Genomic DNA, 16,114 nt, shown 5'->3' with positions numbered 1-16,114 from the left:
AAAGATGGAATCCCTTTATCTGTCTTGGCTAAGGTCAAAGTTTATAGTGCAACTTTGGTCCATTTGCTCAGCAAGTCTTGTTGGTATGCAGTTGTCGCCTCCTCCCATCCGATCTTGTAGGATTTTGTAAAACACACAGAGGAGAAAGCTCTTAAGTGTTACGTAACTCCCCTGCCAGGCTTCACTGAGATCAACACCATTTGCTTTTGAAGGTTTATTTAGTGACGTGCTGTCATAGCTCATTGTTGTTTGAAGAACGAATGTTTGAGCAAAGACCGTCTGAAGAGCTGAGATTTTGATGACGCCGACTCTTTCATCACTGTCTTTGAGTCTGATTTGGATTTGTGCAATTATAGCCTACTGGACAACAATGCACTAGAGTGTCATTTACTTGCTCTGATGAACAGCAGAGCAGCGTGTCTAGAGGACAAGGACAAGGTAAAAAATGAGAGGGACAGCCCATGTTTGGAGTCACATTTTGGAGTCCAGATGGTTTAGAGACATGAAGAGGAGGGGCATTGTTGTACCAAGAATGAGAGAAACAACCAATGAGGTTGCTTAATGTGATGAATTTGCATGAGTGGGTGAGGAGGCTGACTTGTTGTTGCAACTGCAGGGGAAGAAGACGTTCTGCACATTTTTTGTGTGACACAGTCTGAGTCAGTATTGATGAGAGAGAAGAAGGAGCTATTTTTGCTATGTCCACTTTCTGAAATCTTGCCCCTGACATGGCCTGTTCTGTCCCTTCCTGAACCCAGTGGTTCTGTCTCAGTGCGATGTTTGGGGGGCTCCACTGTCAGAGCCAGAATCCTCTTTGACGAGGACCTTCCCCACCGGAAGTAAGTCACAGATTCCCTGCCATGTTTCTTATCCCTCCCTGAAATGACTGCACCAAACCATTTGTTCACCCTGCGTTATTAACAAACAGATCTGATGCATTGAACTGACTGCGTGGCAGTGACCCCCACCCTCCTGGAATCTTTCATTTCACCAATCATTTCATCGCCTAACTCAAATTTTGAGTTCATCCCTGTTAACCTTCAGCATCTTGATGCATGGAGATTATCTGGATGTGTTCTTGAATTCAAGATTGCTATGGTCTTCCTTCCATGTCTTAATCCAAAGTGATCGTTACAGTAATGCATCTTATTAGTGAAATATTGCAGATGTGCTCATTGTCTTTGGTCAAAAGTGATATAAAGTGTTTGACTTCTCTCTGCAGCTCCTCCTCCACTTCCACCAAAAAATGTTCCGACACCCCCTCCGACGACGAATCCCCAAAGTGCAGAGGACTCGGGTACGAGTTTTGTTATGACTTTCAACCAAATCCCTGTGATTTCTGTTTTGTCTCATTTTTTGTCAAACTTATGGTGCATGTAGAAACACTATAGAGACAGTAACAAAAATATAAGCCTTTTAAATCACTTGGCACACCTCACTGCCGTGGCTGCAGTGCTTTTTTTTTTTAAACATGAACTAGAAAACGCCTTCCCTAAGCACACGGATTACAGTTGGTTTGAAGGATACTGTTAATATAATTGTAATATCATATATGTAAGGATCATGTAACAACCCTGACATGCAGAACTATGAATCAAGTCTTCTAAATCAGTAATTATTGACCATAGGGCCAACGCCCATGGTTGGGCCACGGGTGCCTTCTAAAGTGCCGGTATAATTTTTTTGTTTTGCACCTCGAGGGCCACAAGACGCTCAGTGTTAATACATTAGCCATGTGTGGTGGCAGTAGTGTGTCACTGAATTGACTTGACAGCTGCTACTCTATGGAGAAGTTCTTGAAAAGAAAGCATGATGGTTTTTAAAATTTATTTGAAAATGTTATGGCAATACTTTAATCTTCTTTAGATTAGATTGCATGGCTTTTATTAGTCCCACACTGGGAGAATCAGTCTGTTTTGACAATAAAATATTTTTATTTTAGGATATTTAGAAATGGTTTTCTTTTATGTATTTTATTCAGAATTGTGTTGATGACATACAGTTGTATTGACATTTTCATCAAGTTCGTAAATGTGATCAATATGGCTTGCACCTGGTTCCGCTGCTCGTTGGACTTTTTGATGACAAGTAAATATCTTTGCAATGATCACATGGTTTCATGTCATTTCACAGGGTTTTGCTTTGTTTACATGTAAGTTGATTAAATATGGTGATTGAACACAAATGAAACCAATCAATTACTTGAATGGGCCCTGGGCCCATTTGTTCTGGAAAAGGTGGGCCCCAAAATCAACAAGGTTGAGAACGCCTGTAATAATATCCCCAACTCAGTTCCACAGCCATTTCCTGGGGGTTTCCTAACCACATCTGCAAGTCCCTGACACATGATTTCATTTGTTCCAGAAGTTTCAGAGGGGGACATCTCTATCCGGAAGCCCTCGATTGCGGATGTGGATGAGCTTTTCGGTCCAGAGCGGGACAATGCTGCTGAGCCAGACGTGGGTGACTCGTGGGTCTGCTTCTCTGACAAATCTCCAGAGCGGCCACCTCCACCAAAGGACCCAGCGCCTCCGCTGCCCTCATCCCCACCTCCACCAGAGCAGCCTGCACCGCCTTTGCCAGCGTCCCCACCTCCTCTTGAGTCTCAACCTACATCCCCACCACCCTTTGAAGACCCAGTACCATCCCATCTCACTTCATTGCCAAAAGAAACTCCAGCTGTGCTGACTTCCCATCCACCTTCGGAGCCGTCAGCTGCACCTTCAAACCCATCAGGCCCTTCAACACCCGAAGACAGACAAGCTATCCCAACTTCTCCCACTCCTATCTCATCTCCTTCTTCATCCCTCCCTCCCTTGGAATCACCAGCCAGCCCGACTGCTCCCAAAGCCTACACACCACCACTGATGTCTCCACCTCCCGCGCAACAATCACGCTCCATCCCGCCTCCCCTCGTCCTGTCTGAAGACAATACAACCAAGCACTCTGAAGTGACCCCATCCAAAGAGGATCAGGTCGGAACTGTCACCTCGCCCAAAGATTCGAGCCAAGGGAGCAGAAGTACACCGCCCCCACCACCACCCCCTACATATCGGGCTGTCGTCTCATCACCTGGTCCAGCATCTACCACTGGTGGCACAGCTAGTGGTGAGTAGTAGCTCAAAGTTCAAGTACACCTGAATGAACATTTTGAAAGTGATTAAAAAAAAAAAAAACATTGCCGCATTCCTCACAGACTACAATTCTTTAGCAGTACCATTGGTCATTCACCTTTATTTGCCACAGCTGGAATCACAGTCTCACTTGAGTTGATTGGAGAGCAGTAAAAACCTTCACAGATGATGGGTTAAATGATTCCTTTTATATACATATATGCACAGTGGTGAAACTTGGAAAGCCATCCCACCTCTGATGCCATTCGACAAAGAGAATCAAGAATAGAGAATCAAGACTAGCAGTTCTTTTGTTTTTGAGTCAGACTCACAAACCTCGACACAAAACTTGACTTGCCTGTTTTTGTTTCTACACTGTTGCATGTCTGCAGTTGACGTCAGGAAAATTGCCTTTTGTTTTGAGAAAAACAACTTTCTCTCTGTTTTCAGGATCTTCCTCTCCTGTGCGACCGGCAACACCCTCGTCCGTCAACCCCACCCCTCCACCGCCTCCACCTCGCCCTCCTTCACGGCCAAAACTTCCACCAGGAAAACCCAGTATAGGAGACGCAGTAAGTTTATTGTCAACTCGCCGATACTTGGTTTCATATTTTTTATCTGTTGAATCACTTATATATTTTATACACTTATATATTTTAAACAACATTTTCACATTTTCTTTGACTTTGGACTGCAGTTATTGGGTGATTTAGAGTTTGTTTTTTTAACTTAGTGATATAATTATAACGGAATGGTTGTAAATGTGTTCACCATGAGCATAATAGATTTGGGTTTTTCACTTGATGTGTGGAATTGTTTCCGTTAAATGAAATGACTGGCACAAATACAAGGAACCTTTATCAAGTGGGCGACACGTTTTTCTTGATCTCCTAAAATCTCACCATCAGTTTAAAAATGTATTATTTTGACCACATTTCTGGCTAGCATTAAGTTGAGATGGTTTGTTTGTTGTTTCTGTCAGTTGATGTTCTGAACCTTTATGAAAAAAACATGACTAGTCACCTGTCTTATACCCTTTTTTTTGATAATTTTGAAGATTTGATGATAAGTAAAATCATCTGTTTCTTGTATATTTATACCCGATGAATTCAAAATGAAATGACAGGTTGCTTTCTGCTCCACCACTGGGGTTAAAGCAATGAATTGTTAATCTTAAAGTCAGAAGAGTGATCTAATACTTGATTGCTTTTTGAGTTGAAATTGTTTTTTTATGAGATCACTGTGCATTTTTACTACTTCAATGATGTTTAATTAAATACCATGTAACCAATGTAATTACTTTCTAACATTTCAGAGTCGTCCGTTTAGCCCACCCGTACACTCAGCCAGCCCCCCACCTGTCGCACCATTGGCGCGGGCAGAGAGCACATCCTCCATCTCTTCCACCAACTCCCTAAGCGCTGCCACCACGCCCACTGTGGGTAAAGAACTCTCCGTGTCCGTGTCAGGTGTGTGCGCTCTCTCTACCCAAGTGCGTCACGACTCCCTGACAGCTCTTCTTTTAATCAACCATTGTTTTATTCTTCATGTGCTCAGGGTGTCTTACTGGAATTCACTCTTTCATTTTTAGATTTGATTTTCATGTGTGTGCAAACCAACCACTTCTTTGCTACACCATAACTTCTTTGACCTAACAAACAAAAGTGCTTAATTTGCGTGCTCTGATTCTGAATGTTTTTTTTTTGGCTCTTGGTTTAATTTGCTCTCTTTTGTTTTCTTCTGCCATTTTTGTGTCATTATTTCCTGTTTGGCTTGTCAGAAGATGATGCTTTTGTAGGCAGGCTGCCGACATTTGAGAGGCGCTTTGAGTCAATTGCAGGTACAGTAGAGTTCCTGCCTGTGGAGGTGGGAGTGGAGAGATTCATTTTGTCTGAATGTTTGTGGTCTTTTTTTCTTTTTTTTTTAACATTCACTGCACTTGACAAGAAAGGTCTTAAACAGTCATCTCTGGTGATGGAACATGGACCACAATACCAGTTTGATATCCAGGTTGAGGCACAGTAAGATCAAGTAATTAGCTTTGAGTTGAACTCTGTATGACTTATTTAATTCAGGCTCAGCAGTGCATTGAAAATAATGCAGGTTTAATTTCTGCAATATGTGCAAGATAGATATTATTATTCTGTTACGTAAAATAATATGTTTAAGCACTACTATACTACTCATTCTTGACCAAAGACTCCGGATTAAGTTGCCGTGGCTGAAGAAACACAACTCACAACTCATCCTTGTTATTTGGCTTTCACCTACTCGCTGCCTTTAGCCACGTAGCACCACACCTAGCAAGTGGTGCAAAGTGGCGAACCACATCTGCATGCTGCAGCAATTTACCTCATACTGTACCATACTCAAAATAACATAGCATAATAAATGCTTTTAAATCTTTTATGTTATTTCTGATTATGTAAATCTCAGAAAATAAATTCAGTGAGTGCATCATTTGCGTATTATAACACAAATGAGCATAGCTGCATTGCATTTAGTGCTGTTGAGCTAGAAGAAGGAAATGAATCCTGGACTTGGACTGGGACCTTATTAGTAATTGTTGAATATCTGGACCTAATCCTTTCTGATAATACGCACATTTTCTTGTCATTACATTTCATGGAAATATAAGGCTTTTATATTTTTTTAAATAACTGACCAGCAGGAATGCAACTGTTACTCAGACACGTTATGAATCGTAATGAAGTATTCTTTCTTCTCAACATGTTCCCACACATTTAATTGGCTCCCACTGATATTATGGTCCCTCTGTGTCTGTCTTGTTTAGTGGTTCCGTCTCACCCTCACTTTTTCTTTTGCTATTTGTTTTACACCAGATCTGCCAAAGTTGTTGTCACACTCAAAGTTTCATCTTCTGCATAGATTTGCTTCATTTGTCCACAGAGTTTGACTGACCCCCATCTGCCCACTCATGAGACTTTTCTCTCTGTTTTATGACTGTGCTGCGGTGGCCGTCTTGTCGCCATGGCAACCCTCTTGTCTTGTCTCTTGGCGACGCATTGTGTTCAATGAGGCCAGATACCTTTACTGGGAGTGAACATTATCCTGGAGTGTATCCATTCGCTGGAAAAATCTTAGTCCTCGAACAAACAGCGTCATGCTGACTCTGGGATCAGTACCACTGACTGGGTCCCTGGCTGTCTGGCATGAAAATTAAGCTGAACTAGACTGACCAGAGCTGTTTGGTATTCATGCCACTGTCTCTTGTCAGCAATCTCGAACGGCCCCAAACACCAACTGGTCATTCTACTCAACTTGCCTCCTGCATCAGAAGCAGAGCCTTAATCAATCCTTCTTTGATCCTCTCTTGACATACAACTACACTCATCCTTCTATTACCAAGCATTCCATTCAGTCACTCATTCCTTGCCCAGACTCGAACCTTTCTTGGAGCTACTCCGTCTTAGAATGCCATTGTTTTTTCTTCAGAGCTGTTGTCAGCAATGTGGTGCTACTAACGTGCCTCAAAGTGCTTATTTTTTATATTAAATTGAAAGCAAAGTTGACATCATTGGTGGTTATAAAATAACTTATTGTGTACAGTTGATATTCATGTTCATTTAAATTGCAATTTGTTTTGCACATTACCTGCTTTGTTTGGGACCAAGGCCTTTTATCGTGTGGAGCTGTTTGACAAAGAAAAATGCCTTGAGTCGACTCTCTGAGCTGTTCCAGGTGCTGAGACGTCCAAAAGGAGGCGCTGTCATGTTGCTATGCCATGTAACAAGAAGAGGGATTAGGCTAATGCATTGAGTGAGATAGCATTGTGACAGTAATGGCTACATCTGAAAAAAGAACACATTTCAAACCGATTTCATTGGGAATATTCATCCTCTGATAAAGCCTTTCACTCATACAGTATAACAGAGAGTGACGCCCCCTCTGTGTGTAGGGGCAATTCATCTGTTTGCCGTGAGTCCACAGGAAGCGCATACTAGAGCCAATGCCTCACTGTATAGCAGGAATCTGGGCCATTGGGTGACATCATCATACGTCATTTAGATGAGTGAACGGTACAGTACTTTCATCCCAGAGTTGGGTCACTCTGAAGATTCTTCTTTTTTTACACTTTGCCTTCATCTCTAAGGTTTTCAAGCCCCAATCTTTTGAAATAGTGATATCAAAGTGGAATATTAAGTGTTTACCATAAGGGTTGACTATTGTTATGCTTTATTGCCACATTTGTTGTGGCAATGTTTGTAAAATATATTAAATTAAATTGTATACAACAGGCATTAATTAATCATGTATTGTTGTTTTCCAAAACTAGAAGATTGAAACATCAATGTTATCTACATTATGAGGTACTAAATTCTGCATCGACCGATCTGCCTATGTGTCACTCTTTATCTAAGCACATCATGACATCATTGGGACCTCCACCTCGTCCTGCCACTCCCTCACCCATTCGTACCACCGCACTCTGAAGTGAGAAGACCTTCCATATGAGACTCACGCTACTGTCCTTTTCTCCCCGCCCTTTCCATCCCTCTTCCTCCTCCCTCTCTCCCGTCCACCTCACCCCGTTTTAACCTCACCACAGAGAATGACCAGCCATCCCTTGTATGGTTTGACAGAGGGAAGTTTTATTTAACGTTTGAAGGTAAGTTGTGTCCTCGCTGTATCTGAGGCTCATCTGTGTAAGCTTGGCCTTTCTTGCCCTCCTGTCTTCCCTCCACTTCCCTGTTAAGCCCTCCATCACTTCACACATCACGCTAACTTTTGGCTGAACCTCTTCATCAGCCGTCATCTCTGCTGTGGTTCCCCTTCATCGCTGACACTTTGCATTTTCGGTCATCCATCTTCAAGAATCTCTTCTTTGTCACCACTTCTTTCCCTTCCGGTGGTTTGGGTCTTGGTTTGATCTTTGGGTTCTGTGATCTTCTGCGGTCTTGTCGGGCCAAATCAGCTTTGACAGCATGTCGGAAACGAGCATGCGCAGTCTCTTGATCTTTGCCTGCTGCTTTGCTCAGCTACTCTGGTCTGTGTGTAACCATGACTAGCGGTAGTGACCTTTTTGACAAATTTAGATTTTCTTTCATCCCACAGCATCACAGTCAAAGAGCAGAGAGAAATGTATTAATGCCCCTGTCTCCCCTCACCACCATACTAACAGCATCATGTGGGTTCATCACTGGCCATGTTTTGCTAACACTGGATAACAAATGACATTTATTTTAGACTTTTTTTTGTTCTGTAACACATTTTTGTGTCTGTGTATATGTTCAGGCTGCTCCAGAGGGCCCAGTCCTCTGACCATGGGGGCTCAGGACACACTTCCTGTGGCTGCTGCGTTCACTGAGACCGTCAACGCTTTCTTTAAGGGGGCTGACCCCAACAAGTAGGTCACTTCACCGTGTCACAGATGTTCGTGGTGGAAGTATGTCCCAGCATGGTAGTGCTACACACCTGTGTGCCCTTATCAGAATCAGAATCAAATTTATTGCCCTGGTCAGTGGGGATCCCACCAATTAGGAAAGTGCTTCAGAATAAAGTGGATGGACCGTAGCCTCCTGCCAGAGGGAAGAGAAACAAACAGTCTATGACCATGGTGAGAAGGGTCAGCTGTGATCCGACCTGCACGTCTGGGTCCTGGAGACATACAGGTCATGAAGAGGTGCCAGTCTGCAACCGATCACCTTCTCAGCAGAACGTACGATGCGCTGCAGTCGGCTCTTGTCCCTGGAGGTGGCGCTGTTGTACCAGACGGTGATAGAGGCTGTGAGGATGGACTGGATGATGGCTGTGTATTCCACTAAAGCTGCAGTGGTCTGGGTCGATGATTAGTTAGACTAACTATCCATCAGTTTTCATCCTCTTTTTTCCAAAGTCTGTTCTCAGCCGAAGTGAAGAGTCCCAAACGCGTTGCTCAATAAGGATGACCAATGGTTCGACTTTCAGCCTCTGTTAAACCCAAACACTTTTGTACACAGTGTTTTGGAGTCTAGATTTCACAAGAAAAAAATGTAAAGTACATGTTAAATATGTCTTACTAGGATGTTTCTCGCCCCTCTCTCCTTCAGGTGTGTGGTGAAGGTCATAGGTGAGATGGTTTTGTCATTTCCGGCGGGCATCACACGGCACTTTGCCAATAACCCCTCCCCCGCCGTGCTAACCTTCAGCATAACCAACTACAGTCGACTGGAGCATGTGCTGCCTAACCCTCAGCTGCTCTGCTGGTAAACACACAACCCACAGACTAAAACACACCACCTCCTATACCAACTTTTACTATTAACGCTGCCTCTTTGTGGATCTCTTTACGTACAATAACATCATGTTGCAGCATGTGATGTCATGGCTCTGTAATTATTATGACTGAAATGTGTCATTCTTCAGTTCTATTAACATAAATAATTTGGACCCAAGAAACATTATTTTGATGCGTGTCTGTGCCTGCTGTGGGGTCAACATTCCGACCAAAACCGGTGATTCTCAAAGAGGGAATTTCATTCTTCCAAACGTGCAAATTGTGCAAACCATGAAAACTCTGTACCTGACTGAGTTTACCTGGACAGTCTTGGAAAATCATTCATAGACCATGGCACATGTTAGCCTGGAATCTGTGGAATAAATTGTTGCGGTACATAAAAGTTGTCTTCATTCACAACAAATGGTAGTTTTTAACAGTTGTCATTTTCATTTTTTTTAAAAGTCTGAAGCAATATTAAGCAGTTGCTCATAGTATACAGTATTGGCATCCCTCTCTTTGTTGTTGTACTGCAGTGAGTCAGAGTGAGTGAGATCATCTCTGAATGACTTAGACAAAGTGAGATCATCTGGCTCAATAATTAAGTTCTTTGGGGCAGAGAAGAAAACAGAAAAACTTGGATTTCAAAATATAGCTATGATTAATTCTATGACCGAAGGTCAAGATTTTAAATATAATGTCTTGAGTACAGTTCTGAGAGAGTTGAGCCTTACTGCAGCGCTTACTCATGGGTGTATTGATAAATCCCTTTCATCACCAGCGACACCACGACACAGGCCAAGGCTGATGCCAAGGACTTCTGGGTCAACATGCCAAACCTGATCACTCACCTGAAGAAGGTGGCTGAGCAGAAGCCACAAGCTACGTACTATAATGTTGACATGCTCAAGTATCAGGTGAGCCCCCCCCAAATCTTCTTTATGACCAAGTCAAGAGGATTCATGACGGTTTCTCTGTGAGCAGGTCTCGGTGCAGGGTCTCCAGTCTACTCCTCTTAATCTGGCAGTGAGCTGGCGCTGTGATCCCACCAGCACCGACTTGAGAATAGACTACAAGTACAATGGAGACGCCATGTCCACGCCGATGGCTCTGAACAACGTCCAGTTCCTGGTTCCTGTGGACGGAGGCGTGTCCAAGCTTCAGGCCGTGTTACCGCCTGCTGTCTGGTAGTGTAGTCACACCTTGATCAACACTGACATTTTCTGTTACAATAGTGAAGGCGAACAACATGGTCCCGTGACTATGTTACCATGTTGGCTTAATATATTTTGTTGTCTGTTATGTACAGGAATGCAGAGCAACAAAGAGTCCTGTGGAAGATTCCAGACATCTCTCTGAAATCAGAAAATGGCGGTTCGTGAAAGTCCATTTGTTACTTCATGAAGTAGTTTGTCACTGTGGTTCAAATGAAATTACACCAACAATTGGAATATATATATATATATATTTTAATATAATTATTGAAATAAAATTAATGTAGGGGAACCTCTCTGTCTTGGCAGAGAGCGTATGCAGTGCAGAAGCATTTCACTGCAGACAAAAACGATACTTGCATAAGATGTCTGGACAATGGTAACAAAGACTGTTGATGATTCAACGTTAAGCTTTCTGCTGGTTGGACAGATGGTTTATTTTTTTCACGGTTGGTCCTATGGTATTGGCTGATACTTGCATGGTGGGCCCACCAACTTTAGCACTTGTAGAATCCTACTTTGATTGTGGACATTTGTGGCCGAGGCCACACTCAATATGTTTTTCCATCGTTCAGATGTGCCAGCATGCTTCAAAGAGGAGAGGACATTTAGGCTCTGCGGCTATTCCCCAGACAGAGATGTAATTGCGTGGACCTGAAAGGCAATAAGCCATGCAACTGTGTAGAAAGAGGCCTGCCGAAACCCAAGCTACACATTTAGTGGCATGCTGTGATGATCTGCTAACTAGCTGCACTGGGACCGATGCAGACATTGTTGAGACATGTATGGCTGCAGTGAAATGTTTTTGCCTGTTGCACATGAGAGTCACTGTTGGAACTGGTCCTGGTGTGCTCTGTCAATACTGCCCCCTGCTGTGCAATACCAGTGCTTCTGTCACCAAGTAATCTTTGGTGTTTGAGCTCTGTTTTCAGATTTAAATTTTTAGTGATGTTTACAGATGGCTTGATTCTCATGGTACTCATGTGATCACTACATTCATATCTCGTTCATTCATATCTCCCTGCAGTGATTACACCAACATCAAGATAAGTGTTTCTTGCCTTTTGCCGCAGGTGTGGGGTCATTGTTAGCGCGATTCCAGCTGACTGATGGTCCCAGTAAACCGGCTCCACTGGCAGTTCAGTTCACCAGTGAAGGCAGCAACCTATCGGGCTGTGACATCGAACTGGCCGGGCCCGGGTACCGGTTCTCTCTTATCAAGAAGAGGTTTGCTGCAGGTAGGTTTTTTTTCTCAATTTTTGTGTTGACAGACTTGACTTTTGATGAGTTGTCGCGGACATCAAACTTTGAACCTTAGTCTGAGAAAAAGTTGCTGTTGATGTTGCAAAGTTTCATCTGCCGCAACTCAAATGTTGGCGCACATCTTGATGGTAGAATATTATTTCTGCATCACCTCCAGGTAAATACCTTGCAGACAACTAACCCACAGCTGCTGGAAAAAACAAACAACAACAACAAGAGAACATAATGGCAGTGGACGGAGGCTGACGACTGAGGACGGACTCGCGTCCTCTCTCTTGTCGGCCGGACTGGTCCTCCCAGCAGTATTCTGTCACCTGCATAAGCATCGTCTAACTGTTTGAGGTCAAGTAAATCTTGTATTTGTAATGATTCCATAACATCGCTGCAGTTAGACACCCGGTTTCCTTCCTCCTGTTCCCCTGTCTCTTACCTCCTCTGGTCATGTGAGTGGGATCACTGCAGCTGCCTGACCCATCTAGTCAGGTCCAGGCTCAGAACAGTCTGGGCTACTCTCCCTTCAGTAAGTTTAGTTGCTATGTCCTATCAGGATTCACCACTCTCTGATTGACTCCCACAACTTATTCACTTGGTCAGAATCCTGTCGTGACCAACAATCAAATCTGGCCTCGCTCAGACGCTGAATCATGGATGAAAATGGAAAAAGTGAGGTTGCGGTATGGATCGTGATGGTTGCACGTTCAAAGGTGGCATTTCCATCTTCATCTCAATCAGTGCGATTGCCGTGGCGAAACAGGAAGTGACATCAGTAGGTGATCAAAGTGTTGAGAGAAAACGTTTCAGCAAGCTAATCCTACGGTGTGGTCTCAATATTCTACTAGACTGCAGTGGTTGCTAACTTCAATCCTGACACTGTAAAACATAGTTCCCGTGATGTAATAATAGCTTGTGATCTACTACTGCAGTCCGTTACCTTTCCATCATCTGAGGTCACCAGCATCATTTATGACCTAGTAATGAAACAATGATGGTGTAATAACTGCTACCGACACTGTAATGAGTGATTACGAATGAAGTGATTTTACTGTTTGTAGCATCTGTTGCTTCACCCACACACTGTTATAGAGTAATAACTGCTTTAATTTTAAGGTCACTTATTTCCACTGTTGCTCCATCAAGATCTGGCTATAAAACCATTTACAGCCTTGACACTCATCATCAGGGGTATTGTAGACTTAAAATGTGGATGGATGCAGTTGATTCGTAGCCTTTTGCTTTTATTCTGTTGCGTTGTTGGTTCAGCTTATTTTTTGAAGAGAGTCGGTAGTTTGCTAACGGTTAGCATGAAGAGCAGCTCGATGGAAGTGAAAACCGGACTCAGTATCATCTTAATGAATGTTTATTGAGATACTTAAGCATCATGGTAGTGGGCGTTTTTCAAAGCTTTATACACCTACCTTTAGTTCTCATGCAGCATTACAGTGGATGCAAACTTGAGACTTGAGAATGGCTTGGTTTTCTTGAAAACAACATTTCATAGGCTTCCTAAAGTGAACAGATGCTCTCTATCCTGCAGTCCATTCACTAACGCTACCTAACTAAAATAGGAGCAGTTGTTCTGAAATATTCCAGCTTTAGGCTGCATGACAGGATCGTGAAGGTTCAGCGATGAGTATTGGCCATTTATTTCCCATTCGCCTAGTATTTTGACCAATCCTCCATTATGGCAGCTGCAGTGAGGATAAATAAATGTTCAGGTTTCCCTTCAGTGCAAAGCAAAGTGTACAAAGTGTCATTTTAAATCAATAGTCTATATCTTAAAGGGCATTTGGTGTTTTCCTCGTATTGTCAGATCCTGTTGCTCCCGGGACGGCAGCGTTAGACTGAACATTCTATTTTTATTTATTATTGACTATTTTGTTGTAAAAATACAGTGACTCTGTACATGGCTAGATTTACTTGGTGAACCCTTAAAGGTATAAACTTTTTTGTTTTATGTGTAGTGGGGTAACCTGTGTACAGTATACGTTTTTTTTTTCAATTTATTTCAGATCTAATTTTTTAACTCAACAGAAGACCTGAGCTATATATGGGTGGGGCGGGTAATTTAACGATGAAAAATAAAATGGATGTCTCCCTGGATGCTCTGTAATGCTTTGTGAAAGCAGTGTCGTTGTCGGTGATGAAACCATGTATGTGTGTATGGACGGTCTTGGATGGAGTTGAATCAGGTGGTCAATATGAGATCAATGGCGGACAACAGCTGCGTTACTGTAATCTCCATTGTTCCGCACAAATGTTTTCCGTGCTGTAGGGATTTAGAATTAGATTTCTAGTTCCACCCGACACAAACAAACTTTAGGGTTTGCATGCTTCCTCCAAGTATTCCCATCGGTGGTGTTGACCTTCTAATTTAACTCCGCCAAGATCACAGTGAAACACATTCAAAATGTTTTTTTTTAATGACAATAAAAGGTTTTCTTCATGCTGTGTGAAGCAGCTCAGTATATTTATACTTTTTTTTTTTTAACTTTGTTGTGATAAGTTACAAGAATATGGTCTGCTGGTGAGCACCACAATGTCCTTCCACCAGCGCTTCAGTCCATGACTTTATTTTGCTTAACGGTCTCTGTGAGATGACGAGTTGAATGCTGAGCGAGGTTCCGTTGACCAAATGCTTTCTTTGTGTGTGTGCGCGTGTGTGTTTACTGTGTGTGTTTAAAGCAGATAGCTAGTCCTTCCTACTCCCTCTGGAGGACAATATGAGCTAATTATTTATCAAGAAATGGTGTCTGAATTAAAAAACGTATAGACTCAGGGCCATTGAAGAGACAGTTAGTCAGCTGTATTTCATTCTATATCATTGAATCCGGGTCCCATGAGGGTTCGGGTTATTCATTGTTTTTTTTTTTCTTTTCATGTCTGATTTTGAAATTAAACATTTTTATTTAAAAATGGATAAGGATACAAACAGAATTGTTGAAGGCCCAGTGGTTTTTTGGCTGGACCTCTGATGGCGAACCTGTCTGAATTCCAATTCTGCTCCCTAATTTGATACTATTTTCCCACCAAAACATGCCGTGTATCAGACTGGGCAAAGTTGGCATCTGGAATTATGAAGCAAGAGAGGCGAGTGAGGCTGGACATTGATGGCAGGCTATTGAAATGTTTCTTTTCTGGCAGTATTGTGGCCAACAAATATTCATTTGCAACGTCTGCTGCTGCTCTCAACTCATGCTCAGTTCAGAGATGTTTTGAAAAATGACTCTAGTGGGAAAATATCAATTCACTTACTATTGTTTTTTGTTATGGGAAAAATAATTGACTATATCCAAGTTTTTTGTAATTCGAACAACTGCATCCGTCCGTGAGTTGGGGCCCCACTGTACTTTAAATAGACCTCAACAAATATTTCCTTTTAAATATGTCAGTATTCCTTCTGTGTTTGTTTAATTTGACGCCACTACTGTCTCACTCGCCTTCAATGGCCCTGTGCGCATCCACCTGTGTGACCACTGACGGTGCTCATGACACTGAAGACAATGGTCGACTAATTCTTCTGACATGAGCAACAGCCCACCTATTAGCTGCATCCAATGGTCCGTTGATTTCCTCCTAGATGTCAGGTGCAGCAGACGTTGGTGCCACTGCTCGGCAGACACTGCTGAAGTGAGGTGTGTGGACCGTGGAGTGTCTCTGGGAGCTGTAGGCCCCTTTTTCGGTTCTGTAACCTCGTGCAAGATCTTTGTACCATCCATAATAAGCTATGATCCATTTAGGTTGCTTCTTTCCAAAACAATAAAAGTCATAATTGGAATTCTGAGTCTCTTTGTCGCGTGAATCTGAGTCGAGACGTTTTAGCTTGACCTGGGAAGTTCCTCATCATGCAGAGTGGTGATCATCAACCTCGCCGCTTAGTTATTCAAATTCTCCTAACTCTGGATGATTTGGGGCCTTACCACGTCTGTTACTGACGTGTCTGTTTCACACTTTTTTTTTATTTTTATTGAGAGCTTTTCAAAGCCTTCACTTACCAACTCCATTGCTGAGTTTTCTAAGTCAGTCTCACACTTCCTAATGTACCATGGTTTGTGTACATTAATTGTTGTACGACTCTATTGGACCAAGCATATCTGTTTTACACTTATTACCAAGTCTCTTTCCACCTCCCAGTTTAGGGTTAAGGGTCAGTTTAACAGTTCTAACTGATACTTCCTACTTTACCAAGTAAATTGTGGACTTTCTAGTTCAAAAAAAGTATTGCTTTGCTTAACTAGTGTCTTTCTGCCCTTAGGAATATTCAATACCAGGTCTACAGTAGTTTTAGGTTTGCAAGTCGTTTTTGGACT

The 16,114-nt window shown here is 42.6% G+C and overlaps 1 protein-coding gene across 16 annotated transcripts in view; it reads left to right on the top strand.

The window, feature by feature from the left end:
• Positions 1-15,595, top strand: part of sgip1a (SH3GL interacting endocytic adaptor 1a) — a 48,273-nt gene extending 32,678 nt beyond the window's left edge. For 5 of the 16 annotated variants that reach the window (XM_053856425.1, XM_053856470.1, XM_053856460.1 and 2 more), the window contains 14 exons: positions 759-839; positions 1,223-1,297; positions 2,365-3,108; positions 3,564-3,685; positions 4,429-4,582; positions 4,894-4,953; positions 7,684-7,743; positions 8,370-8,481; positions 9,164-9,319; positions 10,112-10,247; positions 10,315-10,517; positions 10,640-10,704; positions 11,618-11,782; positions 11,965-15,595. In XM_053856425.1, coding sequence (XP_053712400.1) covers positions 759-839; positions 1,223-1,297; positions 2,365-3,108; positions 3,564-3,685; positions 4,429-4,582; positions 4,894-4,953; positions 7,684-7,743; positions 8,370-8,481; positions 9,164-9,319; positions 10,112-10,247; positions 10,315-10,517; positions 10,640-10,704; positions 11,618-11,782; positions 11,965-11,987 — 2,156 coding nt within the window. In that variant the 3' untranslated portion in view covers positions 11,988-15,595. The remainder of the gene's footprint in view (positions 1-758; positions 840-1,222; positions 1,298-2,364; positions 3,109-3,563; positions 3,686-4,428; positions 4,583-4,893; positions 4,954-7,683; positions 7,744-8,369; positions 8,482-9,163; positions 9,320-10,111; positions 10,248-10,314; positions 10,518-10,639; positions 10,705-11,617; positions 11,783-11,964) is intronic. The other 11 variants (XM_053856542.1, XM_053856478.1, XM_053856533.1 and 8 more) reach the window with 8 other exon arrangements.
• The last annotated feature ends 519 nt before the right edge of the window (positions 15,596-16,114 follow it).

Source organism: Synchiropus splendidus, chromosome 1 (assembly GCF_027744825.2).
Source record: "Synchiropus splendidus isolate RoL2022-P1 chromosome 1, RoL_Sspl_1.0, whole genome shotgun sequence".
NCBI lineage: Eukaryota > Metazoa > Chordata > Actinopteri > Syngnathiformes > Callionymidae > Synchiropus > Synchiropus splendidus.
This window is presented reverse-complemented; position numbering and strand designations above follow the sequence as displayed.